At 58.0% G+C, this 16,521-nt stretch overlaps 1 protein-coding gene across 1 annotated transcript in view; it reads left to right on the forward strand.

Moving 5' to 3' along the window:
- The window catches only part of SMOC2 (SPARC related modular calcium binding 2), a 121,510-nt gene extending 111,991 nt beyond the window's left edge, over nucleotides 1–9,519 (forward strand). Inside the window, exons 11-13 of the mRNA XM_039881788.1 lie at nucleotides 1,082–1,356; nucleotides 6,304–6,341; nucleotides 8,353–9,519. Of these exons, the coding sequence (XP_039737722.1) occupies nucleotides 1,082–1,356; nucleotides 6,304–6,341; nucleotides 8,353–8,370 (331 nt within the window). The 3' untranslated portion in view covers nucleotides 8,371–9,519. The remainder of the gene's footprint in view (nucleotides 1–1,081; nucleotides 1,357–6,303; nucleotides 6,342–8,352) is intronic.
- The last annotated feature ends 7,002 nt before the right edge of the window (nucleotides 9,520–16,521 follow it).

Consider the following 16,521-nt stretch of genomic DNA (forward strand, 5'->3'; position numbering starts at 1 on the left):
TATCTTCATTTCCTGGGAGCACTGGCCGTCCTCACCTCCTGCCCCTGAGCGCTTGATGGTGTCCCCTCTTCCGGACGCTAAGTGTTCTGATTGCCTTCACTGAAAGGTCCTCCTTTCTCTCTCTTTGCTGGAGAGTAAGATTCGAGAAGAAAAAAAAAGTCTTGTTAATGGAAGTTGTTACAATTGGGTAGTAAATTAAACTGGAAAAAAAACAAAAGGAAATCGCCTAAATTTCAGACTGATAACTTACGTTCCTGGAGAGATGGCTCTCCCCGGAAAGCCGAAACGAAAGCGGGGAGCCAGTCTCTGTGTGAGAGGGTCCCCTGAGAGTGTGCGAGCACCAGCAGCGTCTGGGCCCGACAGTCGTGACCCTGGGTCGACGTCCCTCTCCTCCCCGGTGAGCTCAGGCTTCCCCCGGCCAGCCGAGCGTGCGGGCCAGCCGCCACGAGGGGAGGGCGGTGGACGCCCCACCACTCCGTCCCTCACCTTCCACTCAGCGACAAGGCCCGTGTTAACGTTTGCGACAGTTTCAAATCCACGCCTTCTAGAAGAGGTGTTGTTTATTTATATTTCAACATGTAGAATTTTTTTAATCCACGGGAAAGCATCCAGTTGTCACTTAAAGACGCATTTTTATTTGTGTCTCTCGGTGTACCTGACCCAAGCAATGTGCCGATGAACTGCATGTAAACGGGGAGAGGACCTCACAGTTACAGTGTCTCGTAGGCTGGCCTCGAGCCGGCCTGCCAGCCCCTGGGAGCACAGAACTGAGATGAGGCTGCTTTTGTCCTCGTGAACTTGGCCAACGCCAAGTGCACATTTGGCACATACAAATTCGCTGTGCCATTTGCAGTTTTGATCCCGACTTGAAAAATTGTTGCTAAATCTCTTTCTCTCAATTAGTTTAAAGTAAGTTATATCGAACGGCAGACCCAGGCCGGCCGAGACACCAGGGCTGTGGCAGTGACAAGGGGACCCACGAGAGACCTTCCGCGGGCGGGCGGGGCGCGGAGGGGCTGTGCGGGGTGCGGAGGGGCGCATGCGGCCGCGGCCCGACGTGTGCGCTGTGTGTGTGCCCCAGGCTTTCTGAACCCGACCCCAGCCACACGCTGGAGGAGAGAGTGGTCCACTGGTACTTCAAGCTGCTTGATAAAAACTCCAGTGGGGACATCGGCAAGAAGGAGATCAAGCCCTTCAAGAGGTTCCTTCGGAAAAAGTCCAAACCCAAGAAGTGTGTGAAGCGGTTTGTCGACTACTGCGACGCGAACAACGACAAGTCCCTCTCTGTGCACGAGCTGATGGGCTGCCTGGGCGTGACGGAGGAGGAGGGCAGAGGCAGCGCGCGCAAGCGGCACAGTAAGGCCCCCTCAACAGACCCCAGCCTCGGCTCACCCCCGCCTCCCTCGACATTGCAGGCAGTCTCGTCACTGCAGCACGGGCCTTCTCCGTCTTGTCCTCATGATCTGGGGGGCAGGGAAACTGCAGGACCCTGTTGGGTGGCGGGTTGTCTGTCCATGAGGCGACGCTCAACCCGCAGCAGCCCGGCCAGAAGGGGGTGACTGCAGACGCGCCCGCGCTGTGCCAGCTGGGCCGGGGCGCGGGTCTGGGACTGGCAGCAATGACTGGACGCCCGCGCAGGGTCTTCCAGCCTGGTGTTCCACGGGGGGGAGCTGGGGGACCGCCCCGCGCCCACACCCGCCGTCTCCCTGGTGGCAAACACGGCGTCGCCGTCTGGCCAGCAGCCGAGCGTGTCGTGTTCTGTGGGCCTCGCCTCACTGACCAGCCCTTACAGGAAGGGAGAACGCCCCCAGACGTCCCCAGCAAGGTCGTACGGGACAGGCCGCCTGGGCTCGGCCCGCATGGTGTCCCCTCCGCAGACACCGGGCCACGGGCGGGTTCGCAGGGGGCCCTCCCGCCACCGTTTCCTCCGTCATTCCACCGGCAACGTGGCGCCACATGAGGGGAAGGAAGCCCGCGTGAGACTAGACCGGGAGCACCGTGTGTCGCGGGCTTCGCGGCCCTCACGTGTGTGCCACGCCCGGGGACACGGGCCGTGCCGCCGACCCAGGCCGCCGGCTCTGGGAAGCCACGGGGTGCCAGCTGCCTTGTTTGCATCTGTGCCCGGACTTGTCACTCAGCATCGTCCAGCTGAGTTCGTTGCAGGCTGGTCTGAGTAACGGGAACGTTTCTCGCCGGTTTCTGGTGAGACGTTGATTCTGGAAACACTCGGCTTCTTTGACGATGTCCGTGTGGGGTCCCTGCCGCTTCCCGCGTTTCCGGTCACCCTGGAAATGGCTGGAGACTGATGGCGAACACACGGGCGGCCCCCACTGTGCTCGGCACATGGGACGGTGACACTGTGCCAGCAGCAGGGCGCTTTCGCCTTTGCCCTGCGTGCGGCCTGGCCCTGCGCCCTCGGCTCGGGGTCCGACTCGGAATCCCCTAGCCGGGGACACTTTCCACGTGGTGACACAGGCATGCCGAGGGAAAGGGGACAGGAAATGACGCCGGGCCTGTGCCATCTGTCCACACCTTGAGCTGGGAGGTGACGTGGAGTTCTGGAAGCGCAGAGGAAGTGCTCTGTCACCGTGCATCCCGATAGCCCGAGTAGGACGTCACCGGCCGTGTGCTGTGCTGCGTCTCGAGGCCCTGGCCAGGTACCCGGGGCCGTGGGAGCTGCGCCTGTGCTCCGGGGCATGGGGGGCGGCCCGTCCCCTCCTCCGGGGACGGCACCGAGGAGTAGTCGTCCACACGCGGGAGCAGGGGCCAGGCCACACGTTGGCGGGTGAGGTAGAGGCCCTGGGGTCAGGCGCATCCCCTCAGCCCCAGTGGCCTCACTCCGAAGGTGCCCGAGGGTGTCTTCGCACCCCCTGAGGGCCGCGGGGAGGTGACCGCGCAGCTGTCACCCGATACTGTCAGCACTTACTGGCTGTTAATTGGCAGCAGATGATGAGTGACCTTCTCTGGGTCCCTGGGGATGCCGGGCCCGTCTGGGTTTTATTCTCATATGAGCAATGAGAAGCTCGCGTGTGACCCGCCACCCCAGGATGAGCTAGAATCTGCTAAAAGTGGCCTTGCCGTCAAGCGCAAGCCCTCAGAATTGGAGACGGACGTGAGTCCGATTTCAGCGCCTTCATCGTCCCCGCGGAATCCCGCCGAGTCTCCCTACCTTTACCTGTTTCATTCTCGGTTTTTTCCCTGCCCCGTGTAACTGCGTAATTAGAATTAGCACAAAGTAGGAAAAACCCGAATATCAGGAGAGGATCAGTTGGGATTCTCTGAATACCTGGACTGTCACCAGTTTCTTTTATTTTCTTTACGTTTGCTCACGACTTTACGTACTTTTTTTAAATTTTAAAAACATGAGAAATCAAATAAAAGACATAAATAACACGTGACCCTTTTATTCTCAGACACGATCAGACCGAGGTCCGTACCGATCGACACTAATTTCTGTGCGTAAATCCGCACATCTGTGCGCTGTGAGTTTTGCTACGAAATGGGACCACACGCACACTTTCCGACTACATTTATTTTAAGCAATTACACAAGATTTTGCATTTAATTTATTGCACCTAAGACACGTGATTGGAAATTTTTATCTAAATTTGGACTGTTAAAAATACAAAAAAGAAACAATATCTGAAAACTATCAAGAAATGGTAAAACCAAAAATATTTCTTAAAAATCCAGAAAAAAAAAATCACAAACGATTACATCATGCCCTCATGATTCTCCAGTGGCCATTATACAGAAACTCAGCAATTAGGAAATACCCATTTTTGACCAAATTATCCTTTTTAACCAAATTGCCATGATAGCTCCAGCAGACTGCCTTACGTCCCAAGCATCGTTTGCCAGGTGACTTGGAAACAGTCGGCACCGTCTGATACCGATGGCGTCAGCCCCCGACTGTCCCTGAGCACTGAGCCAGGCGCTGTGTGGCGTCCTCCTCACTCTGTACGCTCGACTGACGGGCCGTTGCTGCGTGTTAATGTTGACCAATTACGTTCTGTTCCGTTAAAAATAATCAGGAGCGGTTTGTTATGTTCTTGCCCTTCAGATACTTTACATAGTGATGTCCCCGCCATACCTAGAATGCGCTCGCGTACCAGGTGTCAGTCACGAAGTTCGTCTTCTTTTCACGATATTGCAAGGTTTTCTTTTTCGTCCTGACACTTAAGATGGCGCTTTTCCTTACTGTAACTTGCCTTTAATCTATAGCTATCTCCTGTTACCAGGGAGACTGATGTCGGCAGTAAAAGAACCAAGATAAAACTGGCAATTGTCGCCGAGCCAGACTGGCTGAGAATGGATTAGAAGCATCATTAATATTCTTTAAATTTGCACCAATGGCCCCAAAGTCTACTTTTTCAGTAAAGTAGTCATTTCGGGCAGTCAAGAGTGGCTGCAATTATCCCGATGCTTGAATCATTCAAACCTACAATTGAAACAAGCAGTCCATGTATCTACTATTTATTTGATATTTTTGCAACGTACTTAGTACATCTGTGTTTCAACGTTTCATGTGATTCTGTTTGCTTTAATTCAGCAAGAGAATCAGGGGTTCAAAAATAGTGATTTTGCTCTTAGCATTATTTTAGATACTGAGCGTAGACAGAAATCAACAATCGATCCAGACATTTGGGGTGAAAAGTGCTACCCCATGTCTGTCGATTCATTCGAAAGCTATTTGTTGATGGCTCCCTGGTCCCGGCACTGGCAAACGGCAGTAAATAAAGCTGACCAAGGCCCTCCTCCCTCAGAGCTTACTTTTCAGTGTGGAGGCGAGAAATCAGGTAAATCAGAACAAACAATTCGCAGCATGGTGGGTGGTGCGTGGGAAGCACGTGGGGGAGAGGGGGAGGGAGGGCCGAGATTTTACACGAGGGGTGGTGTCTCCACGGGCAACATTCCAGTGGAGATTTGAGGGGTGCAGAAAGGAGCCAAGTGGATGCTGGGTGGGGAGTGGCCTGCTGAGGGGACAGTGGGGCCCCGAGTGGCAGCTGGGGGAGCAAGCAGGTGGGCGGGGCTCAGGAAGGGCCTTGACTTTGGGGAGGAGACTGCTGTGAGCCAGAGGTCATCACGGCTTGGGCAGGAGAGAAGGGTCCTGATTCACCTCATTTTACCCGGGGCCCGTGGGTGCTGAGCTGGCGGATGCAGATGCGGGGGCTGGAGCAGGGGCGGTGGCGAGGGGTGCGAGAGGCCACGGCGTGGGCCCGTGGGCCGGTGTGGCAGGGAGCAGCGAGACATGCTTGGACTCTGGCGAGGTTCTGAAGGGCAGACGAGACTGGGGTGTGGAGCGGGAGGAGCGTTGGTGACACCAGTCTGTGGCCTGTGGCAGCTCAGAATGCAGTTCCAGACACGGGAAATGGGAGACAGCGGGCGGGGACGCGGGCCTGAGGGCCAGGAAGGCGGGCAGTCGGCCCTGATTCCCGAGTCGCCCACTGTCTACCCCGGTGGAGGTCCTGTGGCCTGGAGACCGAGGAGAGACACATTCGAGCCACCAGGAAACGGGCATCATGTAGAACCGAAGCCTGGTGCCCGTGGGTGGTGTGGGAGCCCGGAGGTGAGGGGTGGGTGGGGGAGGGGTGTGTGTGGCAGCCGGCTGTGGGTGGGAGGAGGGAGCTGGAGGTGTGGGAGGCCACCCTAGAGCCCTAGAGCCAATGAGAGGGGGGGAGGCTGCTGACAGGTGCGGTGGGGGCGAGGGGAGCTGGGGAGGGACCCCTGGGGACCCTGGGGCAGGCGGCAGTCTCGTGGAGCAGAGGGCGAGATGGTGGTGGCAGCTCCGAGCCCCCTATCCCCACCAGGCGCCCGGCGGTGAGGCCGCAGGACGAAGCGCGGACTGCTTCTCCCCAGCTCTTCCTTTTCCTGAGCGTTTGGGAAATTTTATTTTGAGCAAAACCTGTTTATTTCTCATGATTTAAATATTAAACTAAAGGTTTCAAAGAACGGGTATGGACGCATGGCCTGGGCCCTCGCTCGCACCCCCGGTGGCTGAGTCCGCTGCCCCGGGAGAGGCTGGGACGCAGGAGGACAGGTCCACACCTGAGTGGACACGCCCATGGCGCTCAGTAAAATGGGCCGTCCCTCTAGAGCGGGGCCAGAGCATTTGTCTCGCTTGACAATGCGCACGTCCCGTCGTGCCTTTGTGACCTGTGCGCTCCCTCCATGTGTGCCTCTCCCCAGGCGAGCGAGTGTGCCAGCTGTCAGCCCCTCCCAGAAAAGCTGCCTTGAACTTTCACTGCGTGCAGAGCGTTCACGTTTTAATGCCACCTTTTGTCTCATTTGTCTCCCCGCCAGCCCCCAAAGGTAACGCTGAGAGAGCTCCCAGCAGACAGGTGAGTGTGTCTGCGTTTCAGCCTTAGTCCTGGGCCAGTTTAGTTACAGGCAATAGAAACTCAGGGTTCTGTAGATTTGGAAAGTGAAGTACCTGCCAAGACAAAAACAAGACCGAAACAGTCCAGGAGCGGCCGGCGCCCCGTCCTCGCCCTGCGAATGCGCCCGGAGAGCTTTGCGAGAGGCCACCAAGCGTCAGCGCGCTAAACCGTCCATTTAAAGCCTTTGCCTTTTTTTTTTTTTTACTTTTTTGAAATTCCAATTATCTTATTATTTTTAGGAAAACGTCGTGCCCTCTTGTTTTGTAGAGATAAACAGTCATCCTTGAAAGTTTTCCCGAGGTTTGTCATGTGCTTCTCACGTTTTTGAGAGGGTCACAGGGACAGGCGACCCTCTCCCTCCTCCGGGCATTCGGGTGAACGTCACATTTCCATCCGGGGACCTCGATGAGACACGCGTTCGGCCCGACAGACTTTCATTTAGCTGCTGGTGAGCTTGACACGCGCCCTGCGCTGAGCCTGACCCCCACCCAGCGAGAGGCGAGGCGGCTATCCCGCCAGCACCCCACAGGCCGCCACCGGGGTGCAGGCCGGCTTCGGAAGGAGCTGCTGTTTGATGTCCGGCCGTCCTGCGGTGGCCCGCACTGGCCGTGGCGTGAGGTGGATGCCGCCAGCGCAGATGCGCAGCGCCTCCTCTTTGTCCAGCCAGTGTTCCTGGTTTCAGCGTCGCAAACCCCACTGCCAGTCACTCACACGTGAGAGGCGCCGGCCGGAACGCGACGCGCCCGCCGAGCCCGGGGGCCCTGAGCCTGTCTCGCCCCGCGCCCTCCCCGTCTCAACGAGCTCGGTGTGGAGCCCGCGCCCGCTCTCGAGCTTCTTCCCAGAAAAGGAAGTGAGAGCCGCTTGTCCAGCTCCTTCGTGGCCTGTGAGTGACAAGGCTGACCGCCACGCCTCCGTTTCGATGGCCATTACCACAGTGACCCCGGGCTTGAGCCCCGAAGCGTGAGCCAGCTGCGGTTTGCATTCGATGAAACAGTCGAAGACCATAAATACTTCTCTGAAGGAGAAAACCGCGCCAGCCGCCGGAACCTTCCGCCGCATGAGTAGCCACGGACGGGCCTAGTAAACGCCGGGGACATGGGGACGCGCGAGCTGCTGTTGAACCTCACGGTGAGCCGCCTCCCTGGCTCTCCCTGGCTCCCGCCGCGGCTCGGAGATGGCGGAGCGGTCCCTCGAGCCGGCCTGGGCGTCGGTGTGATGTGGGGACAGCTCCGACCAGCGCAGCCATGGTGGGGCGCGTCAATGGCCACCGCCCTCTGTCACAAACGGGAGCCGGCTCCTCGCCAGTGGGATGCCGCAGACACTCCCCGCCACCAACTCACCTTTATCCGGGGAATAAACGCTGGCCAGAAACCTCCTGGACGCTGACGCTGAGTCGTTTTACATAACGAAGTGGGAGCGCGGAGCAGCTCGTGCCAGCAGGAACCGGTACACTTGGGAAAAATAAGTCTAGAAGATCGTCCATAGCTTTTCCTTTGCTTCTGCATCGCTCTGAGTCGGCAGTGAGGTGGCAGAATTCTCGTCATTAAAACAAGCGTTTCGAGTTGTGGTTCTTAGGCACGTAGCGAATGGAAAAGATGGAAGGAAAAATGGGAAAAAACGATGACGTCTGTCAGATTTGAAGCCGCAGTTATGTTATTCAAATTGTTTTTGGATGATAAATCCACAGTGATAGGAGCGTTTGCAGATTTACTACGTCGAGTCCACTCACGACGTTAGGAGTCAATGCTAATTTTGTCAGCCGTTATATTTTTCTGATGTTTCCGATCGTTAAGAGGGAGGGAAGCGTTAGAAGTTAAGCGTCTAGATGTTTTTACTGTGTCTTGTTAATAATCCCAACACCCAGTGATCACCCCAGCACCCCCTTCCACACCTAGAAAACATCACGTCGTCTCCACGGACGAGGGACACAAGACTTTTAACGACCCCTCTATTTCTGTCTTTTCTCTTCCAGCCGAGGAAGCAAGGATGAGAGGCCGACACATCGGGGCACTTCCTAGACGTGTGGGAGACCCTCACCAAAAAGCAATTAAAAAACCCGAAACGAAAACACATAGTATTTGCACTTTGTACTTTAAATGTAAATTCACTCTGTAGAAATGAGATATTTAAACGGACCGCTTTCATCTGTGAAGAGGGTGGGGCCGGCTTCAGAAGACGGTCGCACACGATGTATGTGTCCTCTTTTGGCCCTGGGGTCTGTCCTCAGTGGAGCCGTGCTCCCAGTGGGTTTGGGCCGACGCGCTAACGGCAGAACCGGGCCGCGTGCCTTGCCCCTCGCCACATGCTCACGCCCGCGCCCATCTGCCGCCTTCGAAGCCGACTGTGCTCACGGCCTCCTTCAGTCACGTCGGGGCCTCGTGACTCCGTAGGAGTTTGTCACCTGCTGCGGTGCTGTCCACCTCGTGCACGCATGGGTGTGCTAGCCAGGTCAGAAGGTCAGTGTAGGCACACGTGTCTGCCGCCCCCTCCCCCCACCCGGCCGTACACACCCCACTGCGGCCCAGTCGGACCCACTGTAAATTGTCACCCAAATTGCAGACGGCCTCCTTAAAGAGGCGCGGCCAGCTCTGCTGTGCCCTGGGCGGCCCGGTCTCAGCGGTGCCTGTCGGAATGCGCTCCCCTCACTCCTCTGGAAGCCTCAAGGGCATAGGGCTGGCCTTGGGAACCTCCTCTGAGTGGCCCTTGTGAGTGAAGGGCCAGGGACCGAAGGCTCACACTGTGAGCCGGGGACTGGCCTGCGGCACAACCAGCTGCCGCCTGCAGAGCTGGCCCCACCGGCCGCGAGCGACCACACTCCGTGGGGCCGAAGGCCGCATGTGGCCAGTGGTGATGCTGAACTCCGAGCTCTGGGTGGAAAAAGACCGTCACGCCCCCAACCCCCAACCCAGCACGTGTCATGTCCCGTGAGCTCTGTGAATGTGCAAGAAGATGCTTTAGGAGGCTTCTTACGTATTTAAACTGTGCGACATGAACACTGAAACTTTGAGGCCACAAAACCAGCTCGAGTGTGTGTCATCATTGCTTAAGAAACACTTATGATCCTGAACTTATTGGATAATCTTTTATATTTCTGAATTTAATCATTTTTCTTATATTAAAATAAAATATGCTATCAAAACTGGCGTTAGCCTTTTTTTCTGGCTAAATACAGAGTTTTATAATGCTTTAATCTTGGGAGTGTCTGCCATCAGGGAGGTGGGGATGGGGAACTTGAATTCTGTCTCTGCCCCAACAGCCACGTGACTTGAACAAGTTACCGCCCCTTTTCCGGCTTCAGTTCCGCTCCATAAAACGGGGCTGGCTGTGGGGCGCACGCTGGGCCAGCGGTGGGGCGCACGTCGGGCCAGTGGTGGGGCGCACGTCGGGTGGGCGGTGGCGCACACCTCCGGGGGGAGGTCCCGTGAGTTAATGTGTGGGAAGTGCCAGGGCTGGCACCGGGGGCGGTATTCGTCCCGAGGTGAAACAGCCGTGCCCTGAGTAAGCCCCCTCGAGTGCTGCGAATGCTCTCGCGCTGCACGTGCTGCGGCGGGCCAGGGAAGGAACGAGGACGCGGCTCGTTTTGATTAAAGCTGACGCTGCTCACGAAGCCGCACAGTTCGGAGCCCTACGTAAGCCGCCCGTCTGCCAGCCCCGGCGCCCCGTCCCTGCCGAGACCCGCTCTATTCCACTCGGACCACCGCGGTAGCCTCTTCTTAGTCGTCCAGTCCGATGGAGATATGACCGGCATACACACTGTGTAAATCTAAGCATGGCGACTTGGCTAACGTGTACTGTGGAATGGTCAGCACGGTGAGAAGTTTAGGCAGCGTCCATCATCTGATACAGATGAAGGCGTTTCCCTTGTGATGAGAACTTTTAGGATCTCCTCTCTGAGCACCTGTCAAACACACCCCACAGCGGTGTCAGCCGTTGGTCATCGTGCTGCCGTGGTCGCTGTCATGCTTCCCCCGGGATTCTCCACTCTCTCCTGTTACGTCCCCTCCTGCCCCGCTTTTTCTCTACTCAGAAGAGTGATCTTGGCAAAACTCGATCTTAGCATGTCAGCTGTGCAGTCGAGACGATACTGGAAATGAAGTTAGAGGAAAGAGCTGCCAGGAAACACCGGGGGTGGGGGTGGGGCTGGGATCCGGGCAGGTCGGAGAGGAGGAAGTGACCGGGAGGCCGAATGAGCCGAAGGGAAGGTGGGTGAGCAGGAGGGGCGGCCGGCGAGCCAGGGCGGCTGGGCCGGAGCAGATGGTTCTTATTGCAAAATATTAGGATTGCAAATTCGAAGCAGAAATCTGTTCCCTCACGTACCCGACCGAGCTGTTTGTAGTGATGGGCACCTCTCTCCCCGGCTTGGCCCCTGCTTGCTGCTCTCGTTCTGCAACTAGCCAGCGAAACTCTCCAAGTTGGGGATCATTCAGATGTGCGCTGACTCACTCATAAATCATGCCCATGAATGTCACACCCACAATTTTCTAAGTTATCAAGGTGGAAAGTGTCAGTTTTTGTAATCATTGTGCAGAAAGAACTGACATAATCATAAATTGCCAAGTGGACAGCCCAATCATGCCAACGACAAAGCTACGCCAGAAAGTAGGAATGTATATGACACTAAACTCAGGGGCCTGTGGTGATGGAAATAGTGACAATAATGGCGATGATGGTGGTGATGATGGTGATGGTGGTGGAAAATATGTCTGCTGAAGGAATATCGAGAAATAAATTACGTGCTGGCATTACTTACCACTATCAAGCCGTGTCCCAGAGAACGGCCAGCAATAACAACAGAAGACGGTGGGGAACTGGGGGGGGGACATGGACGGAGGGCCCGTGGCCGGGGACCGCGGCTCGTGGCCGGGGACCGCGGCTCCGGCAGTGGGCACCCCGCGTTGTCACAGATCCGCCACGCTGCGGCATCATTCTGGCACCGTTTGTCAGATATTTTCACTATTTCATCGGCCGAGCTTTGAGCAGCGTCCCCTCCCCCCACGCCTGAAACCTGCCCTGGGACTTGCTGGTTTGCATGTTGGGTTTTGTCTCAGCAGCGTCCAGGCTTCGGTGAGCTGAGCTGTGGTTCGCGACCGGCCCGCGAGGGCTGTGACGACTCCTTCCTTGTAAGTTTTGGGATGAACACGTCCAATGCCGTCTCTTCCACCTCCCCTGATACTGTGAGCCTCAATGGTCCCCGTGTGCTGGTCCTGGCATCTTCTGTCAGCCCAGCCTGCTCTCGGGTCTCCCAGCCGAAAACCAAACCAAACCGACCGAAACCTCCTTTCGCCCCGTATCCTGTTGTCAAGCACGAGGCTCCGGACCCCCAATCCGGGTCCTGGAAGGCCCCCGAACAGAGCGGAGTCTGCTGCACAGCCTGGTATGAATGCAGGATGGGGGATGGCAGGCAGAGTGGCCTGGGACCTGGCTCACAGAGGTGACATTTACGTAGGATCTGATGGCACCACCACGGAGCGTCCGAACCCCTCAGGTCTGGGCGAGCAGCGGGCGAGGACTTGGGTAGGCCACAGGATGCCACTGCCCAGAGCCGAAGTGATGGCTCAGCCCGAGTGGCTTCAGTCACGGTGGAGGTGTGTGCGGCATGTGAACACTTGTCTGGGGGAGAAGCGCGGGCCTGGCCGACGGTTCATGGGGCTCTTTCCTTGGGTTGGGTCGGCGGGCCCAGGCGGGGCTCGTGCTGGTGACCCCCACCTTCATCCACCAAGTGATTGAAGCGAAAGCAGCACCCGAAAATGCGATGTTTCCTAGGGTTCCACCCTGGTTCTCACGTGGATCCAGGAGGATGGACAAGGCAAACCCGCTGGCCTGGGGGACGAGGCTGGGAGGGCCCGGAGCCAGCCGTGCACGTGGCCACCTGGGTTCTATGCTAGTCGGCTCCGGCCGTGACAAGTCCCGCAGACCGGGGCTCAGGCAGCAGAAATGTGTTTCTCCCAGCTCTGGGGGCCGGAAGTTCGAGACCAGGGTCCAGGGAAGCCCCTCTTCCTGGCTCGCTGATGAGCTCCTCGCCATGCCCTCACGAGGCGGAGAGAGAGGGAGCCCCGTGTCTCCTCCTGTCTGGGTGCTGGTCCCGTCCCAGAGCCCCATGGCTCTGGGCCCCCCGAAGCGTCTCTGCCATCCCGCTGGGTTGGGGCTTCACGCGGGCATTCTGAGGGCCCACCCAGCTCCCAGCAGGTTCTCTGCATGGGCCCTTCGGATGTCAGCGCATCCATCAGCACGAAATTAAAAGTCAGCTTGGGAGGGCCAGGGGACGCCCTCGGGCGAAATATTGCAGAAGCGGCGGATGAGGGCGGGGGACGGGGATGGCACGTGGTGACGGCGGGCGATGGCAGTAGAAGGTCGATGGAGGGGCGGCCGGTGACGAGCGCGGGCACAGACGGGGGCGGTTCACACCCGCTCACAGCCCTTCACGCGTTCCCGGCGGCTGCAGCCTCCGTCCCTCGGGCCGCCCGACTCCTGGCTGCTCTTCACGGGACCTGCCATTTGCATTCAGGACCGGCTCCTCGTCCGCATGGCATGGGGTAGGCAACATTTAATGGAAAATTAAAGGGGAAACCAACACATATTTCCAAATTAAGAGCAGATTTCGACAGCACGAGGACATTGGAGCCGCAGCGGAGTGATTCTGAGTTTTAGGTGTTCAGGCTCCGAGCAAAACCTGGTTCCACAATATTCTTTTTATTTCATTCCCTGTAACAACAGATCCTTTGAAGAGTTGGCTGATAGAGTAAGTTTTATTTATTTATGTAGCAAACACATCGACAGTAAAATAAATAGCAAAGTGTTCACTTGAATTTTTTTTTCGGTGGTTGCCAGAGTTTTGGATCTGCAGTAGCTTAAAAAAATAACTATTTCTTAAAGTAAAAGCATGACTCACTTTCTCAAGGAGGGGCTGCTAGGGGCCTTTTCACGGCCGCCTCGCGGAGCTGGAGGCCGCCCCGTAGCCCTTCCCGGGCTGGGACTCTGGTCCGGGCGTGGGGTCGCCAGGAGCAGGTGCCGTCCGCTCTGTCTTGACCTCGTCATTTCTCCGCCACCTTCCCTCGAGGCCAGCACGGAACCCCAGCGGGGCAGCCCCGGGCCCCGTCCTGCCCTGGGCCCACTTCCCTGAGCCGTGCCTCGGCGTCGACGTCTGCAAGCAGCCGGGGGCGTGTGACACTTGGGCTCATGGAACAGGACGCGCGCGGGACGTGTGCCGCAGGGACAGGGGCCCAGTGACCACCACCCGACCACAAATGGCTGTGCTCACTCACACCGCCGCCTGCTCACCGGTGTCCAGACACCCTAGTCCTTCCTTCCTCCGACACGCGCGATGAACTCGCCACGAGCTCCAGCTCCAGGGGACGGGGCATGCGGGCTGCGGTGTCCCGTGCTCATGGAGCCGCTTAAAGGCAGAACCAAATTCTGACCTGGCCTGTCTGATGAGACCGGCCGTCTGTGCCAGGGCCTGGCCGGCTGCCAGGAGCTGAGTCGTGTGGCACCTTGAGCCAGCCTTCCAGAGGAGACCCTCCTTCCATTCACGCCCCGCTGAGGCCCCTAGGGTCACAGCTTACTGCACCTGCTCCAGGGAGGAGCCCGCGACTGGAGAAACGGGTTCTCGCGGGAGCGGTGTCCCCTCCCCGACAGTGGCCGCGGTAGATGGCCCCATGGAGATCTCGGTTCCCCGAATATGAAATAAACCAAGGAAAGATGAAGGGGAAGGGGGCGGAGGCTGGAACGGAGAGGCAGCAACGGCGGGCAGGGCCCGGGACGCGGGATGGGGTGCAGGGCGTCCTTGGGGCAGAGTGTGGAACTGGGCAAAAACGGGAAACTCAATGGAACACAGGCGAGTGGCCGCCAACCAGCTCGCTCCTCTCCCGGTGGAGTTTTCACTGTGCGGGGTTCGGGGCCGTCCCCGCTTGCACTTTGCTGACTTCCGCAAGCGCAGAAGGCGCTTTCCCTGAGCACCGCCTGGAGACCCCGCTCGCCAAAGCCGGAGCTCGAGCGTGTGGCCCCCAAAGACTTCCAGCTGGGCCCCATGCTGCCTCTTTCTTCAATTCGGCCGAAGCTGCCTGTGTCTTTCTCCTCACCCGACTCATTCCAGGACCCCCACGGCCACGCCCCGCTGTCCCCTCTGCCGAAGGCGTGCGTCGTTACATCTCAGCCGGTGACCGCGTGGAGGACCTGGCATCTCACAGGCTCTCCAACGGCCACTTGTCCTGTGAGCTCGGCAGGGCCACGGGACGCACGATGGCGCTGCCCCGCCCGCCGATCACCGGACACCTGGCCCTGGGCCCCCCGCTGACGCCCACACATCACGGCGGCCAGCCGGCTGGAGCTCGTGCCTCATTATTACGCCAGAAATAGGTTAAAGTTAGAGAGATGTTTGTGTTTTAATTAAAAAACAATCCTGAAAAGGGCTTCGACTCCTTCGCAGCTCGCTCGCTGCTCTCCACGCGGCTCCCCGCACACGGCATCCGAACCCCGTGTTGCTCCTGGTCGCCCCGCATGCTAGAGCAGGTGCGTGTCGTCCGTGTTTTCTGAGTCAATGCAAACGTGTTTCCCAATGGAACGCGCGTCGGCATATTCACGCTGCTGCGGCCACTGCTTCATCTTCCCCTCAAATCGGGGGCACCGCGGGTCCCGCCTCGCTGCGTCTCCCCAAAGTGCTTAGAAGAGCCGGCAGTGCTACGCAGGGGGAATTTGGGGTGGAAAAGCAAAGACCGACAGGATGTCCCCCGATGGAGGAAGACCTGTCTCCAGGGAGACGGCCGGAGGCACATGTCCCTGCGCATGGTCCGTGCACCCCGACACCCGTGCGCCTGCCTCTCGGCGTCGCCCCCTGCCCGGGCTCCACGGCCGGGGTCTGCCTCTCCCCTCCCTGCCGCCCGGGCCGCCTCCGGAGACGCGCTCGGCGCAGCAGGATCAGGGCGGCCCCTCGGCACCTGGCAAGGACGATGCCCACGACTCTGAGTCGGCTCAGGTGACTCTATGCATCGAGAGCTTCATGTCGTCCTGGCTCTTAACAGTCTGCTCCTCCCCTTCGTCCCTCCGGGGACAGCGGTCAGGGGCAGGCTTGCACGTTTTTATTGAAAGAGACGTCCCGAGATGTAATCCCGCCGTGACGCAATGCTGTCTCTCCCTGGCAGCATCGACCGGGCGCGAGGCGGGGCGGCAGCCTCGGCAGAGCCACAGACTCTGCGGCTAATGTCAAAAGCTACGGGGTTTTATGGGATCACGGAGAAAATGGTTAAAAGACAATGAGTTCCATATTTCGCTGCCCTGAAATTCTTCAACATGCGAATGTGAAATGCGTTCCATCGACAGCTGTGATTGCTTTAAACGTGACTTTGCTTTGGTTTCCATCACTCACGTATGCGAAACGCTGAAGCATGCGGCTCGAATTATCACGTGAGCATTGACGTGCATTTTTCTTGGGTTATTTTCATGTTTAAAGGCTCTTCTAAGGCTCTTCCTGTCCTGAGGAAGACTCGGAGGCGAAGCAGCAGTAACGGCCCCTAACGGCCCCCCAGCAACCCCTAATGGCCCCCCCAGCAACCCTAACGGCCCCCTCAGCAACCCCTTAACGGCTCCCAACGGCCCCCTCTAAGAGGCCTCCCCCCGCCCCGCCGCCTCTGCGTTTCGTGGAAACGTCCCAGTGGAAGGCGTGGCGCAGACGTCGCAGAGTCCGGCGGCCGGAGACGTAAACTAGGCCGAGGGCACAGCAAACGGAGCGGGAACATCCCGCTGTCCTGGGGTTCTTCCGCAGACCCCATAGAGTCAGGGGGACGGAGTCCTCATCAGATGGCAGCACTCGAGGTTACAATCAGTTTCTTTGAAAGAGATGAAAGGGATTAGTGAGCTGATCTATTAGGTAATTTGATCCCTTCTTCTGTTGTTCTGGCATTTTCCCCAAAAGAACGTCCGGATCTGTGCCGGACTCGAGCCAGCGCGAAGGTAAACGGGGTTTCGTGGAGCTGTGTGGAGAGAAGTTGTGTGCACATCAGAAAAGTGTCTGGAATAGGATGATAGAATAGCTTGGGAAGGTCTTCGTGCGTGTGGGAAGGTGACCAGTACCTGTCCCCACTGGTAGGGGGGGCCTGCCAGGGCCACCGGCCTCGTCCGTGAAGGCCGGGCTGAGCCCGCTGACCTG

Source organism: Pteropus medius, unplaced genomic scaffold, assembly GCF_902729225.1.
Source record: "Pteropus medius unplaced genomic scaffold, Ma_sr-lr_union100, whole genome shotgun sequence".
NCBI classification, from domain to species: Eukaryota; Metazoa; Chordata; class Mammalia; order Chiroptera; family Pteropodidae; genus Pteropus; species Pteropus medius.